This window comes from Phocoena phocoena, chromosome 2 (genome assembly GCF_963924675.1).
Source record: "Phocoena phocoena chromosome 2, mPhoPho1.1, whole genome shotgun sequence".
Lineage (NCBI taxonomy): Eukaryota > Metazoa > Chordata > Mammalia > Artiodactyla > Phocoenidae > Phocoena > Phocoena phocoena.
This window is the reverse complement of record NC_089220.1, coordinates 144903497-144928396: the sequence shown is the minus strand read 5'-3', so window position 1 is coordinate 144928396 and position 24900 is coordinate 144903497. Positions and strand designations below refer to the sequence as shown.

At 60.1% G+C, this 24900-nt stretch overlaps 1 protein-coding gene across 1 annotated transcript in view; it reads left to right on the top strand.

Moving 5' to 3' along the window:
- The first annotated feature begins 454 nt into the window (after nucleotides 1-454).
- KLF13 (KLF transcription factor 13) overlaps nucleotides 455-24900 on the top strand; it is a 40102-nt gene continuing 15656 nt past the window's right edge. Inside the window, exon 1 of the mRNA XM_065871884.1 lies at nucleotides 455-1080. Coding sequence (XP_065727956.1) covers nucleotides 492-1080 — 589 coding nt within the window. The 5' untranslated portion in view covers nucleotides 455-491. The remainder of the gene's footprint in view (nucleotides 1081-24900) is intronic.

Genomic DNA, 24900 nt, shown 5'->3' with positions numbered 1-24900 from the left:
GCGCAGCAGAGCCGCCGCCGCCGCCTGTAACCTGCGCCGCCAGGATGTGGCTGGGGGCTGACGTCGGGTCCAGATGTGGCCCCGGCCCCGCCCACCCCCGGGGCCGGGCCGCCCACACCGAGCCGCGGCGCGCGCGGCGGCTGTCCCGCCTGCCACAATGCGCGGCGAGGCTGCGGCCGCGACTTGGCGCGGTCGTCCCTAACGTCGCCACTCGGCATCCTTAGGGCAGGCCTCCCCTGACGCCCTGCGGGGACCCCACTCGCCCGCGCCCCCCATGCGCTCACTCTTCGGTGCCCAGCCAGGCGGGCGCCTCGCAGACGCGGAGCCGCGCGGGTGACGGCAGAGGCGGCTGCGCGCCCAGCCCAGCCCGCGGAGAGGGCGCGCCGCGCCCCCGCCCCCCGCCAGCTCTCCGGAGGCCGTGGGTGCGGATGCGCCGCTGACGACTCGCAGCGACCAGCAGTGCCGCCCGCCCGCCGGCCGGAGCCCGCAGCATGGCAGCCGCCGCCTATGTGGACCACTTCGCCGCCGAGTGCCTCGTGTCCATGTCGAGCCGCGCGGTCGTGCACGGGCCGCGGGAGGGGCCGCAGCCCGGACCCGAGGGCGCGGCCGCTGTCGCCGCCACGCTGCCCCGCGTCGAAGAGCGCCGCGACGGCAAGGACAGCGCCTCGCTCTTCGTAGTGGCGCGGATCCTGGCGGACCTTAACCAACAAGCGCCGGCGCCCGCCCCCGCGGAGCGCAGAGAGGGCGCCGCGGCCCGGAAGGCGAGGACCCCCTGCCGCCTGCCGCCCGCGCCACCACCCGCCCCCGAGCCCACCTCCCCCGGCGCCGGTGGCGCGGCGGCCGCGCCCCTCAGCCCGGCGTGGAGCGAGCCCGAGCCCGAGCCCGAGGCGGGGCTGGAGCCGGAGCGAGAGCCGGGGCCCACGGGGAGCGGCGAGCCCGGCCTCAGACAAAGGGGCCGGCGGGGTCGAAGTCGCGCCGACCTCGAGTCCCCGCAGAGAAAGCACAAGTGCCACTACGCGGGCTGCGAGAAAGTTTACGGGAAATCCTCGCACCTCAAGGCGCACCTGAGAACTCACACAGGTCAGTGGGGCGGCCCGGGGCCAGTGCGAGTTGCCCGGCCACGCCCCCGGAGCCGCCGGCGGGTAGCGAGGGGAGGTCGGGCCGGGAACGGTAGGGGCCTCGCCCCTGTCCGAGCCGCTTGGGGCTGCGGGCGACACCCTGCGCACCGCGCGAGGCGGGTCCCGGCGCTGGGAGCCGGCGCCCGCCCGGCGACCGCGCCCCCGCCGGGCACGCCCCCTCCCCGGGCGCGCTCGGGCGGGGCCGCGGGGGCGATTGTCGTCATCAGGGCCGGGGCCGGGGGCGGGGACGCCGCCCAGGCCGGGGGGCGCAAGGGCAGGTGCCGGCTAGCTGGGTGGGGGCCGCGGTTGCTTCCCGGGGAGGTGGGCGGCCCGGGAGCCGCGGGGGAGGGGTGTCCTCGCCCGGCCCCTCCCCCGCCGGCCGGGCGCGCGCTCGGGTGGGGAGGGGCCGGCCCGGGCGCGCGGCGGGCGGAGTTCACGCGGGGACAGGGCTGCCTCCAGCCACTCGACACATTCTTCGCTCTTCTCTTCCTGTAATTTTTCCAGCGCTCTAAGGTTTAATTTGTCGAAACCAGAGCCAGCGGCGGCCGACGCGGGGGGCGGTCCCGGGTCCTCTCTCGCGGCTCTTTGTGGGAGCCCCGCCCATCCGGCCGGCGGGGGCGCGCCGGACCCGAGGGGCTCCTGGGGCCCGCTGCGCTTTCTCCCGAAAGGAGCACCCTGCCTCCTGCCCGTGGGTCTGCGCCGCCTTCCTCCCCGCCGTGCTCTCACCTGCCGGGGCCGGATGCGGGCAAGCAGCACCTGCACGGGGGCGGGCGGGCGGCCGGAGCCGGCAGCCTGGGATCCGCGGACCGCCGCCCGCCCCCGACCCCAGGGCAGCATTTCCCTTCGCGCGAGTCCGGGACTTTGTCGTTGATTCCTCTGTGGTTGTTTTTTGTTTTTTAAACACAAAAGTGGAAACAACCTTTTAATGGGTAAACAACCTTTCTTTCCCAGTTTGGTTTAAAGAATCGTGTATTTCATCTGAGCTTACGCGAACTCTTCTGGACACTTAGGTCTTCCACCTTTGGGACAGTTTTTAAGCCTTTGTACTATTAACTTCGTGATCAAACGTTTCATCTTCTCATTTGTAAAATAACTCACAAACTGATTACATGACTGATTTAAAAACCGCAGTAGTCTTCAAGAACCTAGAGCTGAAAGGCTATTTCTCCCGGTACATTTGGAACTGAGTCGGCCCAAGGTCTGCGGGTGTCAGGTACCGTGGATCTCACGACCTCTTCCCCCACGAGGCTGTCCCCGCATTTCTGGTCCCACGCTGTGGCCGCTCAAACCACGTGGCAGGTGGTAGGGTCGCGGGTGAAGGCGGGCCGTTTCTAGGCTGTCTGAGTCAGAGTTCGGGCTGTGTGGACTCGTGAGGGGGGTGGGGACGTTACTGCAAGAGTGGGTGTGGTCGTGGGGGAGGGGCGAAGCTAGGTTTGGAGCCAGGTGGACCCCAAGTACCCGGGCGGGGCCAGCGTTTGGGGTGCGGCTGGGGTTGAGTACCTCGTTGAGGCGAGGCCAGTACTGGGTAGGGAACTTGACTGGAAAACCTTTCTGCAGCCTCTTTTACTGTGGCCTTCCACCCGGGAGCACCCGGTAGACAGCTTCGCGAATTGCGGAGGGACTGGCCCGGGGCGGGGCTCGCCCGGGCCTCCGCCGCCGGGGGATGCCTTCCGGGTTGCCTCAGCCCCCCTGATCCAGGGTCCATGTGCCCTGCGCAGCACAGGGCAGGATGGCTAGATGCTTGAGTCAGGGGCGCTGGGAACCCGCGCCTTCACAGTGGGGTGGAAGCCAGTCTCTCTGGGGTGCCTGTAAGCCCAAGGCAGCCAGAAGAGGATGGAGCCATACTTTGCCTGCAAAGTGCTGTGTCTGTTCTTAGAGCAGGAAGCCGGCCCCAACCTCCAGGTGTGCAGAAACCCTGGAGCTCCACCTCCAGAGCAGTTGTAGACCTCCAAGTCAGGAGTGCACAGGGTTCCCTTGGGGCCTTCAGAAATGCAGATTTCCAGGTACCAGATGTTGACTGCAGTTTAAGGGGTCCCCCAGGTGAATCTGCTATGAACCAAGAATCTACCTCTGGTCCAGGGTACCTCCAGGAAGCCCATTTCCAGGCTAAGCCCAGGTGGGTGTGCAGAGCATAAGTCACTGGTGTTCATAGAGGGGACAGAGGTAGCCCACAGAAGGGAGAGGAAAGGCAAGTTGGCTGCAGGGGGTGACCGAGAGGTGACCCTGGGAAGACCCGAGCAACAGACCCTGGTTTGTGGGCTCCCAGAGTGTTCTGTGGTGGGAGGGGTGGTCTCTGCAGGCAGTGGCTCAGGTCATGCCAGGCCTTTCATTAGGGACCCCCCTACTCCCATAGCGATTGTATGGTGGGGAGTGAATACCAAAATGACCTGTAGCCAAGGAGGCAGTTGGCACCTTGCTCTGCCTAGCTTTGTGACCAGGGACTGGTTCCCAGGTCTCCCTGCAGCTTGGTGATGTCTCCCTTGACCTCCTGGAAGGTTTGCAGGAAACGAGGATGTGTGTATGTGAAATTAGTTTGAGAGTTCCTAGGGTCATCTTTTTTTTTTTTTTTTTTTTTGATGTGGACCATTTTTAAAGTCTTTATTGAATTTGCTACAGTATTGCTTCTGTTCTATGTTTTGTTCTTTTGGCTGCAGAGCATGTGGGATCTTAGCTCCCCAACCAGGAATTGAACCCTCACCCCCTGCATTGGAAGATGGAGTCTTAATCTCTGGGCTGCTAGGGAAGTCCCGTAGGGGCATCTTTGACTCTGGGGGAACCTGGGCTTCCTGGCTCTGCTCTGATCTCCCACCCCCACCCCTAACCGACTGCACACAAAGAGCTGCTGCTTGTCCTGGTTAGCTCTGTGGCCGTGTGGTCCCCCAATGGTCATCCTAGGAACTCATGACCCTCTGTCACATTTAGGTAACTGTTGATGTTATAGCAAGCTCATGATAAAACAAAACAGAGACACAAACGTCTTTGCAACTTGAGCCCCTGGTTATTTGCTTGTTTGTAGCTTCCCAGCCCAGACCTGGGAGGTTTGCTAAGACTCGCTTTGGGGACTGCCTAGACCAGGAACAGATTTTCTTGGAGGCTGAAGGGCTTTGATTTGAAAATTCAAGGACTTAGAGAAGGAAAGCTCTGGACCCCTCTGAGGGCAGACTCCCCGCCCGCCCCCCGCAGCTGTCCAGGTCGCACATATTGGAGGAGGTTCCTGCCTGTTGCCCAGGATGGGGCGGGGGGCAGGGGGTGCTTGGTGAGCACCAAGCAGAGTGGCCGCAGTCTTTCTAGGCAGACATATCACAAATACATTCCTACCTATTTGTTCCCACAAAGGATTGTTTTCACGATGCCTCTGTGCCCTGTTTTCCCTCCGGCGCTAGTAGCTAAAACCTCTCCTTGCACCCTGGGCTGGGCCCGTCTCAGCAGCTCCGGGGGCCTGGCCAGGAAGGTGGGCACTGTGCTGGACACAGCCCCTCCCTCCTGCAGCCCCAGAGAGATGTTCCTAGCCACCTGGCCCTGTGTGGGGTGGGGTGGAAAGTAGAGTGAGACTTCACTGTCTCAGCCATTTCCTGTGATAATTGGGGGCAGGATTTGTTTGAAATTTACCCTGACCCACTGAAGGAGGGATTCGATCCCCAGTGAGATTACTGGGGCAAGGATTTAGGTCCCCTCCCCCAACCCGAACTCTGGCTTTAGAACATGGTTTCCAAGCACACTGCCCGCCCAGACCCCTGGCAGGTGCTCCCCTGGGCAGCTGCGTTGGAAAGGCAGCCTGTCAGAGTGGAGGGTGGCTGGCCAGGATCTCCTTCGCCCAGAGCAAACCAAGCTGGCACAGGGCCAGCACTTTGTCTAGGACATGGCCAGGCCAGCAGCTCCCGCCCCTGCTCACCCACAGTCGCAGGCTGCCAGTGGGCCTAGTTGTGAAACTCTTCAAACAGTGCAGAAGTGTGTAGACAGAATGTGCAACCCTCCCCTCCCCCAGCTAACCACTGTTGCCCTTTACTGGTGCATCCCTTTCCAGCCCCTTTTAATGGATTTTTGTGTATACACGCAAGCACATGCATCCATGGAGTAGGTGATTTAAAAACACACATGTAGGATCCACCAAACACATTCCACCGAGGCTTTTGTCCTGTGTATTTGCTCAGTGAGGCAGCTTCGTTCTTTTTCCTGGCTGCATAGTACTCCAGGGTGCGGCTGCGTGGCTGTAGTGTCACTTACCCAGTCTTTTACCTGCTGGAAGCACAGCTGCGCTGCTTTTCTTGTTTGTTTGCTGTTAGAAGCCGTGCAGCAGTAGACTCTGGTGCGTGTCCTGGTGTCCAGCTGGCATTCATGTGGGATTGAGACCTGGTGGTGGTAGTGACGGGGGCATAGGCAGCGTTTAAACGTGTGGTAGAGCTACTCTGTTGACTTAAAGGACACATTATGTTTTGAAAGGAAACAGGCTGACAGATCTTGGTCTCCCCGGTGCTAAGTTTCCTGCTGTGTCTCTGGCTGACTTTTTTTTTTTTTTTTTTAAACTTCTCCCAGTTCTCCTTTTGTACACGTGAAAGCATCATATTGAGAACATTTGCAACAAACTCAACAAAACCATTGTTACTCTTGCATCCCTCACGACCGGCTGTCCTGCCATCCTGACTCAGCTTACCCGGTGGCCCGCAGCCCCTGCCGCAGTCAGGTGTGCCCCCGGGGGCCTCCTGGCATGGCCTGCACTGGGCGGGTGTGGGGGGCACCGATGTGATGCTATTTGCTCCCCCCTCCCCTGGCTGAAAGCGGATTTGAGGCCCCCCCTCCTGTGTGAGCATCTGATTAGGACCACGCTTCACTTAGCCAGAGGCCCTGTGTGTGTGGCTTCAAGCCTCTGGAACCAGCAGGGTTGGGGGCTCTGCCCCTTCAGAGAAGGTGCTGCCGAGCCCACTCGTGGCGGCCCACACGCTTTTAGGGCCTGCCTGCTCTGACAGGCTGAATCCTGAATCCCGGTGGTTGTTTGATTCCTAGACGTGGCATATCAAAAGGGCAAGGGTAAGATACGTTGCTGGTGCCTAAAAGCAAGGGAGGAAGCAAACCAAAGGGTTATTCACACACACGCATGTGTGTTTAAATATATAACTTGAGAAACCCCACAAAACCCCACAGCACTAGAGCAGACCCAGGGCATCTGCAGAGGCTGCAAGGTCCTCCCTGCCGTGCCCGGGGCCTGCGCTCCGTGACACCTGACTTTCCCAACAGAGATCTGGAGCTCTCAGGGCACTGTGAAGGTGTGTCTGGTTTGTGCCCTAAGAAGGCAGTAAAAATAGTTTTTAAAATAAAAACTTGTAGGATGACACACTCAGTGCTCACGCTGTGTCCTGCACATCCACGCGGCTTGCCAGGGGCTGGGCCCTCCATTTGCAGTGCTTTCCAGTACACTGTTTCATCTCCACAAGGACCCTATGGAACAGGCAGTGTAATTATTACTGGTTTTTAGATAAGGACACTCAGGCTCAGATGGGTTAAGAAATATGCTGGAGGTTGCACAGCAGATGAGGGTGGAGCCTCCCCACTTTGGGGTGTGGGTGTGCCCGCGTGCCTGTCTCCACCGGGTTCCAGGGAACGGCGGATGAGCAGGGCCTCAGGGTGTTAGAAGCCCAGGTGCCCCTCGCACACCGTTTCCCCCACAAATTCTCATTACTTCTGAAACGTTAAGGGATTGTACGATGAACATTCAAATACTCTTCTCCTCGAGTCATTAGTTAATATTCTGTCACACTTTTAAAAAATCCTTTCTTCCCTTTTTCCCACCTTCCCTCTCTAAATATTATGTTTTCTCCCTCCCCTGCCTCTCATCTCTCTAAATATTACACGTTATCTAACATACAGTCCATATTCAGTTTCTCTAGTGACCCTCCCAGGTGGCCCATACAGGAGCCGGGATGCGGTTAATCACACATTGCATTTGGTTGTCCTAATTCTTGAGTGTCCCTCAGTCTGACACTAAGGGACACTAGTGTGCCCCCCCCCCCATCTTTTGGTCTTTGGTGCATTGGCATTTTAGGGATCCAAGCCAGTTGACTTACAGAACGATCCCACAATCTGCATTGGTCTCATTGTTTCCTCGTGATTAGATCCACTTTAAACAATCTTTGGTCAGAACTACAATGCAGGTGATGCTGGGCCCTCTGTGCACCACAGTGCTGGATCGCGGGTGAAGGGGTGTCTGCCAGGCCTCTCTGCTGTACAGGGCTGTTCTTTTTTGACAATAAGTGACACTCTGAGACCGTGGCTTTCCAGAGGGCCAGGGTAGGGTGCTGCTGGTCCTTCGCGGAGCCAGGTACCGTGCTGGGGTGCCGTCTGCTCACCTTTATTCAGCCCCTTCTGCCCAGTCCACCTGCCAGGCTTCCGTTCATCCTCCAGTGTCCTTGACTGGACAGGTGCTGGGTTTTTCAGCTTTGTTGTTGGAAGTCTTTTTAAAGTAAAAGTGCAGCTCAAGAGAGTCTTAGGAGCTCCTTCCCCCAAACAAACCGGATCCCCTGATTTTACGTTGAATCAGATGTTTCCAGGTGGTATTTGGAGCAGCTCAGGAGGTGTTCGTGGGCACGTTCTTCTCAGTCAGCCCACCCACACCTCGGCTCTGTGCCTGCTGGTGACCTGTCTCCCAGGCCTGGGCGGGTGGGGCCTGCAGCCGGTGACACACTTAATTTCCTGGTGGGTCTCAACCCGCTTTCCAGAAAAAACCCAAATACGGATCTAAGTCCACCTGAGCCTGTTTTCCTTTCCTTTCACAGCCCCAAATGGGATTATTTTCTTGAGAAGTCAATGTCCCGTCAAGATGGGAACAACCTTCTGAGTGTTCGCCTAGCCTGGCGGGTCAGAAGCAGCTGCTGCAGTGTGGCTGGGATGGGACAGTGGGGACAGAGGCCCCCAGAGCCGAGCACTGGGCTCAGAAGGCCTTGGCCACTGCCCTGGGCCAATACAATGGAGGCTGGAACTCTTAACTTTTTACCCTGCAGGCAGTGATTTGACACGAGGCACTTAACGTAGGACAGAAGGACTCCTCACCCAACCCCGAGTTCTGCCACACACACACACACACACACACACACACACACACACACACACACACACACGTGCGCGCGCGGTACCCTGTCTGTTATGGCTGACCTGAGCATCCCAGGCTAGAGCGTGTTTCTGTGGAACCTATGACTCCCAGTTCCATGGTCAGTTTTACACGTCGGGGCCCCCCCTCCCCCCCTCCCCCCCTCCCCCCCCTCCCCCCCCCCCCCCCCCCCCCCCCCCAGCGTAGAGGCCCTGCAGTGAGAGGGCTGCGTCCCCTCGCTCCTGTGGTGGCTGGGCTCTGCCGTGTCCTCCACCTGCTCCCTGTCCCCTGCCGAGCCAGGTGGGCTGGGGCATCCTCCCCATTTGCCATGGGCCTCGTGTGTGGTGCAGGCGGCCTGGCCCAGAGCGGCGTCTGCGCTGACATTGTTCTGAACGCACAGCACAGGGCACGCTCCAGGTTTTTACTGTGATGTGTGTGCGGGGGGTGGAGGTGGGGATCTGTTTATTGTTCTCCTTTTTTGAAGTTCATCACGCAAAAAACACTTGCTAACCAGGAACTTGGCCGCACTCTGTGGCCATTGGCCAGTCTGTCCCAAGGTGACCTGTTCGGAAAAGTGCTGAGACTTGATGCCTCAGTTTCAATGTCCCTGCGCTCCTGCCACAGGGGCGTGGCCTGCCTGCACAGATGGGCGACCCGTGGTCCCAGAGCACAGGGCCCAGGCCTGGCTCCTGGAGCCAGAGCCCAGGGCGCGTGGTGGGAGAGCTTTGCTAGTTGGCAGTCACCCGCCAGAGAGCGCGTGGCTCTGCCTGTGTCAGGCTCCTGCCTCGGAAGGGGCTTCTGGCGCCGGCCTTTGTCCTGCAGACGTGGCCAGTGGGAAGGAAGCTCAGGTGTGGAAGAGGGTGAAGCGGTCTCAGGAGCTCAGGGGGCTTCCTGCCCCCACCCGGGGAGGGGCCCCAGCAGGGTGCTGGCTGGGCAGCCAGGGAGGGACCTGGGGCCCGGTATGGGGCTCCTCATGCCCTTGGGTTAAGTTGACCCAAGGTCATTCTCCTCCAGTAGGAGCAGTACAGGAATTTCCTCCTCCTGTAAATTCCTCCTCTGAGCTTTTCACGTGTTTTTAACTCACTTTTGTTGTATAAATGCTCACTAAAAAAAAAAAAAAAAAAAGATAGAGAACTTGTTTGGGGGCCAGAGGAAGAAGCTAAAGTTAATGACAGATCAAAAATAGAGGTTTTTGCAAGAAAGTGTTGGGAAAGAGAGGAACCAGAAAAGGCGCACACAAGCCTCAGCCCACTAGGAGGGGCGGAGCGCAGCCCCAGGGGCCCAGGCGTGTCCTTGGTGGGGAGTGGTGTTTTGCCTGGGCCTTTGGCTGGCTGAGTTGCTCAAAACCAAGTCTGAGGTCAGGGAGAGGGTCTGGGAGGTGGGGGGTTAGCACCGTGGGTGCTCCCTTATCAGCAACAAACCTCACAGGTTTTCACTGGAGGAGGGACAGTGAGTGTGAATGAGTCATGTAGTTGCCACTGATACTATCACTGCGTGATGGGCAGTCTGGCTACTTAGGAGCCCCACGTGCTTCCCTAACTTCTAACCATTGTCCTCCATCCCCAGCCGGCCACTCTGGTTTGCCCACTGGCTGTGGGTGGTCCTCTCCCACTGGGCATGCTGAGTGACATGGCAGGGTGGCGGGGCTCAGGCAGTGTAGACGCCATCCACAGGTCCCCTCCACCCATCACTGAGGTCTCACCGGAGTCCCACTCTGGAAGGATTTCCCCGTGTTTGTTCATCAGTTGCCATTTTTGTCACTGAGCACAGGCGTTGTGGTGTTAGGAGGCCCCCAGGGATTCCATCTCCTGCAGCCCTGGGTGCCAAGGGTGGTTCCCCAGGTTTCCTTGTCTTTTCCAGAGTGCCCTCTCTGGGCAGCTTGCACGGCAAATCCTGTTTTCAAAAGTTGCCTTGGGAATTCCCTGGCAGTCCAGTGGTTAGGGCTCTGCACTTCCATTGCAGGGGGCATGGGTTCGATCCCTGGTTGGGGAAGTAAGATCCCACATGCTGTGCGGCACAGCCAGAAAATTTTCAAAAATAAAGTTGCCTTGTTGCTTGGCCTAAGGCACTGGGGGTATTCCCCCGGGGAGAGTCTGAGGGCCTTTGCAGGATGCCATCTTTTATGATGATGAAATGTCTTTTAGCATTTTCTCCGAGCCCTCTTCAAGGTGGGGCCCCGAGCGTTCACAGCATAGGCTTCGTGATGTCGTATTGGCAATCAGGGTGGTTGTCCTAAGTTACTGTCAGGCCTCTGGGGTTTGCAGGAAATTCAGCCTTGGCTTCTTACAGGTGCTGATTTGAAGCTGTCCTTCCCTGTTACTGGGCTGGGTGTTCCGTGCTAGCATCCTGCTTTGGACAGGTTGCGTCAGTCTTAAGTTCACTCACTTTAGCCTTTGGAAAACGTCACCCTTTCTCTCCCTTTCCCTGCTCGTCTCCCTGACTTACGAACCAAGTGTTTTAACTCCTTCCCATATTCAGCTCCTCCCGTCACGTGGTCAGCACTGCACGGGGCCTCGGGAGGCAGACACGTGTGTGCACGTGTGTGTGTGTGAGCATGCGTACCAAAGCTCAGGACAGTTGTTTCTGTGGAAGGAAGCCCATCGGGAGGCCTCTGGCCAGGTGGCTCCTGCTGCGGCAGGCAGGGGGCTTGTCATGCCGAGGCTTGCCCTGCAGGAGCCAGGAGGAAGGCGCAGTGTGTGTCCAGCTGAGGCTATAGGGGCAGCGCTGGCCTTAGGGTGGAGCGGGCATCCTGGAGTCGAGCTGGAGGTTGTGAATTCCCGGGCCTCAGTGGGGTACTTGTTCTGGGGCCATTCTGCCCTCGATCGGGGCCAGCAGCCTGGCATGGGGGTCTGGCTGTGGCTGACCGGACGGACCCGAGCTGAGCTCTGTGGCTGCCCAGTGAAGGGTGCAGCCTGGTCCTCACATTTCCTCCTCCCCTTCTCCCTCCACCCCCCTCCCTCCTCCTCTCCTCACACCTGGGGTCTAAGCACATTTTTAACCTGCCCTCAGGGGTTTCCAGTCCTTGGCACAGGGGAGGGTCGGTGTGCTGGGGAGCAGGGCCCAGGAGGCTGGGGAGGCCTAGAGACGCCTCTCCTTTGTTCTGTGGCCTGGCTCAACCCCGGAGACCGATGGGCAGAGGTCTGGGGTGGGGCTGTGGCTTCCTCCTCCATCGTCTGAGCCCCTGGGGACACCCTGGCGGCCCTTCCTGTGGGGTGTTAGAGGCAGTGGCCTAGCTGTTCCTGGTAGGTCAGCATACTCCTACACAGCAGAGGGAGAGGTAAACACTGGGTCCCCTTGGCAACCGGCTGAGCCGCGGCTCAAAGTACTTGTGGCAAGAGAAGCTCTCCTTGTCTCATGTTCCTAGGATGGGCTTCTATTTTGATATTTTTTTTTCTTTAATTAGCTGGAGTGACTAAGATACCAAGATTCCTGACCTGGTTCCTAGAATTTCTTAATAAACATTTATATTCCCTTTACACGAGGCATGTTTCTTGCAGTGATTCATGGGCATTTTCTTTTAAGCTGTGGAGAAGCCCTGGCATGGCAGGGCGGGGGTGGCACAAAGGGCCCCCACTGCTGACAGCTGGCACGGTCGCAGGCCGGGGCGCTGGCAGGGTCCCGGCCCGGGAGTGCTTGCGTAAACACTGCCCCAGGATTGTGTGGACTTGGAGGTTGATGACGCTCCATCGAGAGTTTTGGGGAGATGCCTCTCTCATCTCAGGATGTTCAGAGCCCCATAGCAAGCGTCCAGAAGTCTGTCTGAGCCCAAGCAACGCTCTCCCCACCACATGCCAGGCTCTCCTGGGAGGCCGAGGTATGAACTAGTTTACACCTTGGTACAAGGTGACACTTTGGTGTTTGATGTTAAGCTGTAACTGCTCTTGTCGGTGGCTGGGCTGGATGTCCCATCTCAGTGGGAGTGCCTGAGAGGGTCCGGGCCAGGACGGGGGCACCTCTCTGTGGGTGAGACTTGGCGGCAGGCCTTGCCCTTTACCTGGGGCTGCCTTGGGCTGCCCTACTCCATCCACCTGTGAGTTAGCTCCTGCAGAGGCGCCTGCCCCCACCAAGGAGGTGCCAGGTGAGTCTGCAAGAAAGCTGACCTCACCGATTTTACCATGAGTGGAGCCGACCCAGGAGGCCGTCGGCAGAGGCATGGCAGGTTTGTGTCCAGGGGCCCATCTTCACGGGGGGTGTGCAGGCCCCTTGGCTCCCTACCCTCGGTACAGACAGGGCTGCCCCCTGGGCCCCCACTCCGGCCTCCCTGTCGACTCCACGCGTGTAGCTGCGTGGGAAGCAGCTCCCTGCGGAGGGGTCTGTTGGGATCACCAGGGGCAGGGTGTCAGGGGTTCTGCCTGGCGCCTGATGCCCTGTGCCCTTTGTAAGTCCTGACCGTCTGGACTTTGGACTTGGAGTCCCGGGCTCACAGAAGCTTGACTCCACGTGTGCTGTGTCTTAGTAACCTTGGTCAGGAGTCTCTCAGTGTTTTGTTTTGATCAGAGAAGGGCCTTTTTGTCTGATTGTGCACGGTCATTTGAACAGAGGCAAAGTGCAGTATTGCTGAGGACGCCTGGCCTTGGAGGGAGAACAGACGGAGCCTGGCTCCAGGTTCTCAGCTGTGAAGCAGGCTGGGCACGCTGACCTCTGTCCTCTGAGACTGTGTGTAAGGCACCCATTGGGAGGTGTGTGTTTGTGTGTGGTGTATGTGTGTATATGAGAGTGTGTGTGTCTGTTTAACCTGTGGGAGCAGAATTTCAGAATGGACAGACAGTTCTGCTGACTTCTCTTTTGGAAAGAAACAGATGATCCAGAACTACTTTTTTGAAGCAGGTGCCAGCTCATGTCTCAGGGCCTCCTGGAGCTGCCCTGTGGCTCTGCATGTGGGTGAGCTGTGTCCCAGCCTCAGCTCCCGCCTGTCAAGTGCCGGTCTATCCTGGGCCACAGAAAGGCAGTGCAGACAGTGTGGCTCCCGAGGCCTGTTGCTATGGAAACCTGCTGCCCAGAGGCTGTGCTTAAGCTAGGGAGTGGTGCCCATGCAGGTGAGCCTCATTTGTTACCAGGTACCAGCCGCTTGGCCCTGGCCACACTCTTTATTTCTTTTTTTTTTTTTTTTTTTTTTTTTTTTTGCGGTACGTGGGCCTCTCACTGTTGTGGCCTCTCCCGTTGCAGAGCACAGGCTCCGGACACACAGGCTCAGCAGCCATGGCTCATGGGCCCAGCCGCTCAGCATGTGGGATCTTCCCGGACCGGGGCGCGAACCCGTGTCCCCTGCATCGGCAGGCGGACTCTCAACCACTGCGCCACCAGGGAAGCCCTGGCCACACTCTTTAAAGACAGAAGCCGCTGAACTGGAACCTTTTTTTTTTTAATAAATTAATTAATTTTTGGCTGCGTTGGTTCTTCGTTGCTGTGCGCGGGCTTTGCTTAGTTGCGGCGAACAGGGGCTACTCTTCATTGCAGTGCATGGGCTTCTCATTGTGGTGGCTTCTCTTGTTGTGGAGCACAGGCTCTAGGTGCGTGGGCTTCAGTAGTTGTGGTACGTGGGCTCAGTAGTTGTGGTTCACGGGCTCTAGAGCACAGGCTCAGTAGTTGTGGCGCACGGGCTTAGTTGCTCCGTGGCATGTGGGATCTTCCCAGACCAGGGCTTGAACCCATGTCCCCTGTGTTGGCAGGAGGATTCTTAACCACTGTGCCGCCAGGGAAGTCCCTGAACTGGAACCTTGAGGTGACAGCCCGGGCCCCTATCCCCAGAGCAGCTCTGGGTGTGCCCGCGGCCTGGGGTAGAAGTAGGGGTGGCGCCCTCCACCTCCTCTCTGCTGGGCGTCACTGGTCTCTACCGTCTCATGGTGATGAGTGGCTATGCCATTCCTGCCAGATGACTCCACCCGGATGGATGGGGCACTCTGGGTGGGGCTTCCAGAAGCCGGCCGTCGTTGGGAGGGGTGCCCACCTCGGGGAGGCTTTCGTGACTGGCAGCTTCTTCAGTCGGAAGGCTAGAGATCTTGTTTGCAGTGGAAGCGGCCCCTTCAGGTAGAGGGCACCGTCCCCGGGGCCAGGGGATCCTGCTCAGGACTGACAGTCGCTGTTTGACGGCCTCCTGGGCTGCTGGTCTCAGTAGCATCCCACCTCTTGTTTGCAGGGGTAGTTGCTCTCAGGAGCTTCGGGCCGTCTGTGGATTTATTCCCCCTTTCTTCTCTCTTTTTTGGGCCACAGCTTTATGTTTTCAGATACGAGACTTGTTTCCTAGAGGGAAGCATGAAAGCGCTCTTGAGGCTGGCTTTTCAGCTGTGGAACCACAGTTCGTGCCCCTTTCCTGCTAGGTTTTCACCCTCGCGTAAGTGCGTTTGGCATTAAGATGCTTCCTGTGTGGTCTGAGGGGACGACATTGAAGGAGTAGGAGAGCTGTATCCTGAGGTGACACCTGGGCACCAGCGTGGCCGTCCTTCCTCTGTCCTGGCATCTCGTTTCAGAGGACATTTGTGAGTGCCCCAGCGGGGCAGGGGCTGTTCCAGGGGTTTGTTCGGACGGAGGAGGGTGCTGAGGACCTGTGTTCCTCCCCTGCTCGTGTGGGCTGGAGTGACCCAGCCCTCGGTGTGGAGAGACCCCTGAGCCCGGCGCACCCAGCACTCCCGTAGCTTTGTACCTGCCAGACCTCCCCCTGCCCGGCCACGCCCAGCAACACCTGAGCTGCTCCCCACTCCTGCCCTCAGGAGGCTCACCTGCTTGGGCAGGCAAGGAGGCGCGAATGGGGTCCAGCCTTGTGTGGGGACCACAGCAGGAAGGCGCTTCTGCCCTCACATGTGCCCACCTGTGCCGGCAGCACTCTGGGCCGCAGTGATGCCGACCGGGATTCATGTGTTAGGGTACGATTTCCAAGCACAGGAAATGACCAGGGAGGGTTTTTTGCTCACATGGCCCAGAGCTGGTAAGAGCCGGCCAGCCAGGTCATGGGATGCTCTCTGGCTTGCAGGCTCCAGCGGTGGCCCCTGCTGACCCCTTGGAGGATGGAGTCTCGCAAAGCCTGGGGCGGATGGCCCGAGGGCGCCTTGGTTCCCAGGCCGGGACTGGCATCTCTTGGTCCAGATTCCGTCTGCTTTTCCATCTTCCTTGGGGGCAGAGTTGTCCCTCAGGGGCCCCTCCCTGCCCACTGTGCTTGGTGCCTGCGAGGTCAGGTGGGAGCCTGTTACTCCTGCCCCAGAGGCAGGCCTCGCGCCCCTCCCTCCTGTGCAAACGGGGAACCCGGTTTGTCCTGACATCTGGTCCAAACCCCCCCTCCCCGACTCCTGCCCCGGGGCTGGGGGTCAGCAGAGTGGTTTCCTGAGCGTCTTCTTCACTGCCCTCGCCCCCATTTTCAGGCCGGGGCCGTAGCACAGACGTGTCCCGTAAGTCCAGCTGGGCTGCTGGGAGCAGGCTGGGAACTGGCCGCCCCTGGGTGCTCGGTATTTGGCGTGGCCTGCCCCTGCCCCACCCATGTGGGCCTGGCTCATGGGGGGTTACCCCCTGCTCCGGAGCCTGGCCTGAGGGGCCTGTTTCCACCCGTGAGAAGGGAGAGCTCCGGGAGGCCTGGGCTGTCCTTCGACACTCCTCCTTGAGGCCAAACGCGGGGGTCACAGGATCTGTCCTAAGAATGTGGAGAATGAGTCCTGGTTCTGAGGCTTACAGATTTTTTTTCCCTAAACGCAGTAGAACCTTTCTGTCAGCACATCTCAGTGGATTCCAGGGCAGTAAGGAGCCGGAAGGATGGCCGGCAGGGGTGGGGCGGGAGGGGCTGTGGTCAGGGCCCCTCTGCGCTCCTGGAGGATAGTGCCGGCTGCCCCAAGGCTGGCAGGGTCCTGCCTCTACACGGTGGGCCGAGGTTCAGCGCCCGAGGCCGCAGGCTGGGTGCCCTGACGCTTGGGGCCGGGCCGGGGAGTTGGGGCCTGTGGTCTGGTGCAGGTGCTTCCTCTTGGGCCTTTCACAGGCTTGTGGTCGAGGAGGCAGTGATGGGACCCGGGCCACACCAGGGGGCAGGGTCGGCCAGCCAGGAGGCACGTGAAGCCACACGCTCCCGGGCATTGAGGTCCCAGCCCCCCGCTGCAGCCCGGCCCGGAGGAGGAGAGAGAAGGGCTGCGGGTCAAGGTGACAGGGCCAGGGCTGGGGGCTGGCCTGGCCAGTGGCCCACACGGACCCACGTGTGCAGCTGTGTTTGTGGGGTGCCTGGACAGTGCTGGGGCAGGGGGCAGTGGGGGGGTTCTTCACGGTCCCCTGAGTGCCGCCGAGACCCTGCCTGTGGCTGGCATTTCTGTCCCTAGAGGACTTGGTGTTGCACGGCCAGCGCCATGCGGCCCTGTCCCTGTGAGCTGCCCTGGGCCTGGGAGGCCTGCGCCTCTCCCACCGTGGGGCCCTGTGCACAGCGTGTGGTGAGGGCACCCTGGGGTGAAAGGAGGCACTGAGTGAGGGTGAGGAGTGGGTGGGGTCTCGAAAGGCGGAGAGCTGAGCCGCTCCTGCTGCCCCGGCCCCTTCACCGGCAACAGTGGGGGGCCTGATGTCCCTGCTGGGCAGCACCCGCTTGGTCTGGGGTTGTTGCTGCCGTGAGGCCGAGCTGAGTCCCCGCAGCAGGTGCGGGTGGGTGCCTCCCAACACAGGACACTGCTGACCCAGGGCACCCGCTCAGCTGGCTGGTGGCAGGTCTCCGTGTTTTATCCGCACCTTCCCATGTATGACCAGGAGCCCTCCTGGGTGGGCCTCAGCCCCCACTGGCTCGTCGCCTCTCCTACCCCGTGGGTGAGGTCAGTGGTCACCGACTCTGATCCCAGTTCTAGGGGAAGGGCGTCGGAGGACAGGCTTTCCTCGTACCGTCCTGAGCACCCGAGTGTGCCCACGAGCCCCAGTCCTGGCAAAGGCCCCCGCCGCCCAGCACCCGGGTGAGCCTCCAGCCTGTGTGTCCCCACAGGAACCCGACCTTCCACACAGGACACCAGGTCGATGAGCTGGGGCTCCACTGCTTCTGGGAAGATCACCCATCTGTGGTTGCAGAAAGTATCCTCTTCCTTTTCCTGACCTCTCCACCCCACCCCACCCGCCGCCACACACACACACACACACACACATACTCTCTCTCTCTCTCTCTCTCTCTCTCTCTCTCTCTCTCTCTCTCTCTCTCTCTCTCTCTCTCTCTCTCTCCCCCCTCCCTCCCTCCCTCCCTCTCTCCCCCTCTCTCTCTCCCTCCCTCTCTCAGCTCAGAGCGCCTCCTTAGCACCAGCTGCCTTTCCTCCCGGGCTGGTCCCCATCGCCTTGGTGAGAAGTAAGACGGATGTGCTCAGGACTCCTCCCCATGCCACCGTCCACATTCGGTCACCCCTGGGCCACCTTCCCCAGCTGCAGCCTGGCTCCACTCATCTCCCCGGGCACAGTCCTGCTGGAGCCCCACTGCCACCTCTTCCTTCTCCCTCTTCCTACCTGGACCTCGGCCTCTCGGCCTCGGGGGCTTCCAGGCCAGGGGTGAGCCCTGCCACCCTCACCCCAGCCTCTGCTCTAGGGAGGGGCTCCCATGAGGTGATGCCCACATTGTCACAGTGGCTCACTTCCATGCCTCCTCTTTCAAAGGCATCACCTGTTCTCCGAACCTTTCAGTTTCCAGACATGGATGGCCCGGGCCCCCGGTCGTCGGCCCATGTGGTCAGTCCATAGGTGGGCTGGTGGCCCTGCGGCGCCGGCTTCCCCGCCCACCGCGCCACAGCCCCTGCCATCGGGGAGGTACCTACAGGAGCAGTGGGTTGGGTGGCCGGCAGGGGAGGGGCTTGGTGGGGGGGGTGGGGGGCACAGGGGCCCTGCCCGTTGGCCTTCAGCCAGGGCTGTGGTGGGCCAGGTCTGTGATGGGGCCACACTCAGGAGGTGGGAGTGCCCGGGGGCTAAGAAACCGCTCAGAGAGGCACAGAGCTGGGGCTCAGTGTCTCCCCGGCATCACAGGCATCCCCCCAGAGCTTCTCTGGCAGCACCAAGGCTCCCGAGGAGAAGGCTCCTGCAGCCGAGCCTGGGGACCACTTGGGAGACCAGGGTCACCAGAGTGCTGGCTCCTGTGCCGAGGCCACGCTGGACTGGCGGAGGTTTGAGAAGCGCCGTTCTTGGTGCTTGTGGGTGGGGAGAGGGGAAGAGGGGAGGTCTTTCCAAAGCTATGAGCCAGTTTCCTGTAAGGGAGGGGGGCTTGGGGTGGACTCTAGGGGGTGTGGGAGCAGAGAGGCACCGCCCAGCCACTGGGGGGTGGGGGGCAAAGGGCAAGTCAGAGGGGCTCCTCCGGAGGCAGGTCTGGGCTGGAGGGGTGTTGCCTTGGTGATGAGAGCCAGGCCCAGACTGTGGGCATCCAGGGGTCGTGAGAGATGGTGGGAAGGGGAGTCCTGTGCGGGCTCTTTACCAGCAGGGTCTGGCTGGGGGCACCAAGGGAGGGGAGAGAAGTGGGGGCGGAGCGGCATGACTCAGGAGGCCAGGGGAAGAAGAAAGGAGAAGTGGGTGTCACGGTGCTCTTCGTGTCCCCCGGCTTCTGGGCCTCAGGACTGCATGTGTGCCCCTCCCCTCCGTGGGCATCTTTGGGGGAATGCACAGCCCCCGCCCAGGAGGAGGGAAGGTGTGTTCCTAGCAGCCCTTCTCACGCTCGAGTGCTTGCAGCCCGGCTTTCCTGACGGCTCCCCGCGGTCAGCCTCAGCTCTGGTGGCTTCCTCCTCCTCTTGCTGGGCACCCCTTGTCTACTTCTGAAGGCAAGACCCAAACCCTGGGTTTCTCTTCTGGTGAGGAAAGTGAAAAAAAGCGCACAGGACTTGGCAGGATGTCAGGCTGCCCACGCGAGGGAAGAGAAGAGGATTCGGCGAAGCACACCGGAGTGCCTGGTGGCCCTTGCTACCCTCTCCGACTTGGTTTTGCGCTAAAGTGACAGCAGAACCCAAGGGTCTGGCTGTGTCAGCCCAGCCCTAGTGCTCTCTGGGAGGAGGAGGGCCACGCATGGCACACGTGCACACACGTTCTTATTGAAAATAATACGTTAACTGTAAATGATTTGGGAAATTTCAGAAAAGCTCAAAAAAGAGAGATTATGTGGTACCCAGTTGTACCTCCCAGAGCAGTTGCTTGGCCCTGTCCTCACCCTTGGGGGACAGTTCACCAGTGTTCAGCCCCGGAAGCCCTCCCGGCACCCGGGCCTGGCCGCAAGGTCACAGCCACCTGCCCAGACACGACTGCTCGCCAGCCTCCACGCCTTGGGCTCTGCTTTGCAGCCGTGGTGGCCGCCGTGGTGGCCACCGTGTGCTGTTTGTGGAGGCCTGTGTTCTGTCTGGAACTGAAGTGCAGCTGTTGGGGGGGAGTGGGGGCCTACCGCCCACCCACAGGGGCTTTGGAGCATCACAGTGTGTGACTGTCATTCCACTGGGGGCGTCCCGGGACCCATGGAAGTGCTGCTGCCCCGAGCTCTCCAGGGACCCGCCCACGGTCTTGACCCAGGCACTTTGTTCCCAGAGCAGCTCCTGCCCGGCCCCCGTGGGAAGTGTGTGCCTGTGGGGCTGCGGTGGGAGGAGTTGCCCTCCGGTCCGTTGAGCGGCTGTCGTCCAGGGGGCCGGGGATTTCGCGTGTGCTTGCCCAGCCCTGGACCCCCGTCTCTGGGCCTGGCCGGTGTCAGCCTGTCAGCCCTGGTTGGCCACCTCCCCTCTGATGCTTGCCCTGGCCTCTTGCCGCGTGAGCCTGCGGGGGTGCCCACCAGGTGGCTGAGGAGGAGATGGGGGCCCAGCGGGAGGATGGGAGTCAGAAGCGCGGGTGGCAGGAGGGGGTTTCAGTCCCTCCAGGCTGCTTCCCAACCCTGTCTTGGGCCTGTGGGGCTCTCTGCGGGTCACAGCTTCCGGCGCCTCTCAGCCAGTGTGACTTTGGGTGTGAATTAACTAAAGCAGACAAGGTCGAGCGTCCCTAGAATTGCATAAAGCCGGCGGCAGAATCAGCAGTCGGCCGTGTGTCCTTGGCTGAACCAGGAGCACTAGGAGAGTTGCCGAAGCCACCAAGTCCTGGGAGAAGCCGTCACGGGAGTTGTGGCCATTCCTCTGGATGGTGTGGCTCTTCCCTACTGTGTGAGGCCCTTCAGAGGGTCCCAGAGTCCCCGAGCTTTCAGAGCGGTCTGGCCTGTGGCCTCTGTTTTGAAGCCAGTATGCAAGTTGTAGGCCAGAGGGGAAGGGTCTGCCTGAGTCACAGCGGGGAGTGGGCATGGGGACCCAGGGATCCTGGTGTGGGGGAGGGTCATCCCATAGGTGGCCCAGGCTCCTCCACGCGTGGACAGCTGTCCTCAGTGGCCTGGGGACGTCTGTGAGCTTCATTTCATTACAGGTCTCGGGGGACGTATGTGAGGTTTCAGGCAGGGTGCCCCCCTTAGGTCCTGTCTTCACCCACTCGTGTTTAGAGAAAGCAGTTGGGCGTGTAAAGAAGCCTCCTGGCTGACTTCAAGGGGTCCACAGGGTGGCTTTGGTGTGGGGACAGCCTTCTAGGAGGGCCTCAGGGGTGGTCAGGGCCAGTGCAACAGGCGAGGCCCACCAGGTTCTGAGATGCCCCGCAAGCCGGGCCAGAAGCCAGGGTGCTGGTGGGGCTGCAGCAGTTTTGAACTTGGGAGGAGCCCAGCTTTGAGGACCTTTCTGCAAGAACATGATAGTGATGGCAAGACTAAGGACACCAGGAGGGTGGACAGCCACGCGGAGAGCTCCATAGTGTCCCTGGCAATGACATGCCTTTTCAGATGACCCAAATCCACCATCCCTGGACCGGATGGCAGCTTCTGAGTTGGGTCCCATCAACAGTTGGAAAATGTGTGCTCCACCCATGTTATGACTCGCTCTTGGTGCTCTGGGACCAGGTTAGATGTGAGTGTTCCTATTTCTCGTAAGGAGTTGACTTTACTGGAAGACTGCAATTTCAGTGCATTGCATTTGTTTTTATTTCTGGTTTAAAAAGTCAAGCATGTTCGTGAAAGAGGATTTGGGAGACAGGAAAGTATTGAGAGAAAACTTAACAAGGAGGAAAAGCAATAACTTTAATCTCACGAGCTACTACGTTAACAGGTCAGCCTGTGTCTATTTTAACATTAAACGTGGTATCGTCCCACACGGTCATTTTCCGTTTGGCCCTTTCCCACTCACTGTAACATTCTGTCATGGTCACATCTCCAAAGTGCCTGCTGGCTCTTGGACCTGGCCTTTCACGGTTGCCCAGCGCATCCTCATCTGTTCGTCCCTGGTGTCCTAACCGGGCCCTGGGTTGAGGAGCTGTGACACCTCCTGTGACTTGCTCTTCTGTCACCCAGGTTGGGCTTGTCCTTGTGATTGTCCTGGGAGCCAGCAAGGGAATGTGCATTTAGGGGCAAATTGCCTTCTAGAAAGGAAGAATGTGTGTGAGAGCACCCAGCTGGCACCCTGGCAGGAAGGGTGTTGTTAGGTGTCCAGGGTGATATGGAATGGAATAGTTATAAATGGAATATTTCCTGCCATATCAATAAACAAAGGATGTCACAGTCACCAGTGGCTGCAACCCTCCAAGGAGAGCCGGTGAGCCCTGAGAAAACTCAGGGTTGAAAAGAATACCTGCCTTCTAGCAGTCATCAGACTGCAGCCACTCCCTGCGGTGAGCCCTGAGGAAACTCAGGATGTGAAAATACAGGCCCCAGATAGCTGAGGTGCACATCAAAGGAATGATTTCAGTGAGCCCAGCATCTTCCCACACACAGAAAAGCGCTAAATGCCTTAACTTGAGATATCTGGTTTTCTTTATTTAACAAAACTTTTTGACGTTCCCAATTACCTGCTCTTTGTTGCAAAATTCCTATGTATCCTGGCCCCTCCTCTCCCCTCCCCTCCCCTCCCCTCCCCTCCTCTCCCCTCCTCGGAGCAGTTTCTCAGAGCTATCTGAAACGCTTGTCCCCTGGGCTGCAGTCTTCATTTTGCCCCAAATACAACTTAACCCGGAGCTCTCGCGTTGCGCATATATATATTTTTTAAGTCGACAAAGGGCTTTGCAGGACTTGGCTGGCTGGGAAGGCCCCAGACCCACTCTTTACCCCAGGACGCTCAGACTGCCCTGTCGTACACCCCACCTCCCGGCCCTCAGGGCTGGAGGGCGTGTGGTTTGGCCTTAGACGCCACTGTCTCTTGGCCCTGGGAAGGCGGCCGCAGAATCTTTGCTCATCTCTGGGGCTCAGGCCACGCCCAGAGCTTTCCATCTCTCTTCAGCGCTGGCGTCCGCCGGGGACTCTCTGCCTGGACTCCGATTCCACCCCTCAAGACCCCCTCTGCTCTGAACACATGGCTCTGGTGGCCAGGGCGGTGGCCGGCCAGGCCCTGGTCAGCGCTTCTGGAGATGTAAATGCAGCCTTGGCTGGCCCCCCCCCCCGCCTCCCGGGGGAGTGTGGGTCTGGGCCCTCCTGGCTAGGTGTGGGCTGGCATGCACCCTGCGGCAGCTTCGGTGACTGAGATGAGTGCCACATACGGTGGCTCCAGCTCCTGGCCCTGGGCTGGCCCCGTGTAAGGGTCTCTGGCAGTCGCTGTGTCTTGGGGACAAAGCCCCATCCTCGGGGCCAGGGCCTCCCCATGGCCTCTGCGTTCCAGGCCCCTGGGGGCTTTAGCAAAGGCTGTGCATCGAAGGGCCAAGCCGAGTGCCCTTAGAAGGAAGGGCTTCCAGGTCCCAGGACCGCTGGGTGCGACCTCTAGGGGAGTGCAGCTCCCTGACCGCCTAGTGCCGATGAGGCTGGCTGCCCTCCCTTTGTCCATCTGCGGCCACCGTGCGGCCGGCCCCCCTGGGGGCGGTCGGGAGTCAAAGCGCCCGCCTCCTAGCCACGCCCTGTGTGCTCAGGGCCTCTGCCTCCCCCCCTCCCCCCTCCCACTCCGCCGTGTGACCTGGCGAGACCCTCGTTGGACCTGATTTCCGGGTCTGTCCCCAGACAGTTTTACTGGGTCAGGTGAAAAGGCGAGTCCCCGTGGAACTAGGCAGGAGCTCAGAGGCCTGGCTTCACGGCACAACCACGGGGGGTTTACAACCGCTGAGGCCCGCCGCCCCCGCTCCCCCCCCCCCCACCCGCGCCTCCACGGAGAAGAAGTCAGCCAGGCTAGTGCCAGGGAAGTCACCATGGCCATGGGGGAGAAGGCCCGCTCGAAGGGCGGCAGCAGGAAGTCCCCGTGGGAGGGAGGAGGGGAGCCCCGGGAGGGGCCCTGCTGGGCAGAGTCCCTGCCATCTGGCTGGCCCACCCCGAGCTGCCCCGTGTCTGGCCTGGTCCTGGCAGGGGTTGGGCAGCTTCCAGATTTGTTTTCATTTTCAATTCCCTTTATTGCTCAAACCACCTCAGGGCCACAGAAAACAAATCGTTATCCTCAGCCGACCTCAGATTCCTGGCCTCAATTGTTTGCCGTTTGCTAATTTTAGCTTCTGATCATTTCCACCCTCGTCCTCCCCCCAAAGGGAGACACACACCAAGAATAGCGCCAGGAAGGGGGGCGGCGGTGTCTGTGGCCAGAGTTCCCACAGCCATCTGGCCGGGAGTGGGGGCGGCCCGGGGCCTGCCGTGGGGACCCCCAGGCCCTCTCAGAGGGGACCCTACACCCTTGGGGCACGGACGTGAGGAAGAGAAGAAGGACTCTTCTGTTTCTCCTTTTAAACAGAAACCAGGCTGTTTCTGGGAACGCTCCCACTCCCCCATGGCCCTTCCTGGCTCTCGGACCCCTGGAGGCTGCAACTCCCCAGCCTCCCAGCCTCCAACTCCCCAGCCTCCCAGCCTCCAGGGTCAAGGAGACGTGGAGAGTCTGGGGTCCAACGTGGCGCTTGGCTCGGCCAGGCCCGCTCCCCAACCGGGGCCCAGGGCCCCAGCCCGGCCTGCAGGCCACCACCCTGGCCTCAAGAGGGCGGGCCCGGAGCCACTGACCAAAGCCCAGCTGGGGGCACAGCGAGTGGGCCTCGGGGACTGGGGGAAGGGTAAGGTCCAGCGAGCAGGGTGGCCTCCTGGCCAGGCCTGCTGGCCAAGAGAGCAGAGCTTGCGAACAGCACCCCGCAGCCCCGCCGCACTCCGTTCTCTGCAGGGGACGCCGGGCACCCCCTAACGTGTCAGAGCGCCCCCATTCGGAAACCAAAGTCTAACGTGTCTCAGGCTAGAGTAGCGCCGAGTAACGTGGAATAAAGACAGTCGAAGCCCAAAGCACGCTCCCCCCCCTATCGGTGACCACGGAGCTGGGGAGCCCCGCCTGTCCCTATGCCCACCCACCGTCAGAGCCGCATCACGGGGAGCAGGCAGCTCCCAGGACACAGCCACCTGACTCCTGACCTCGGTACCTGATGTGCTCCTCTCTCCTTGGAACTGTGGGCGCGGTCTCAAATCGGGGCTGCCTGGCCCAGGTTCCGGTCCTGAATATGGCCTCGTTATTGCCCGCCCTGGATGACGGCCCACCTCTGTGTCCTTGGGCTCTCTGGGCTCCTTTACCTGGATCCTTCCATTTTCTTACTTTTGCTCTCTTGTCATCCGTTCATTTGTCTTTAGCTCTTTTTCTGTGAGACTTTCTCAGTGTTCTCTTTGCAACCCTGAGATTGAGATTTGAGTCTCTGCCGTAACCCCCTGCTGTGTCCTTGCTTTCAGACTCAGTTTCTGGGTCTCCTCTCTTTAAGGAGCATCCTGTTCTTGCTTCACAGACACCATATCTTACCTCTGAGCATGAGTGACAGCTCTGGAAGTTT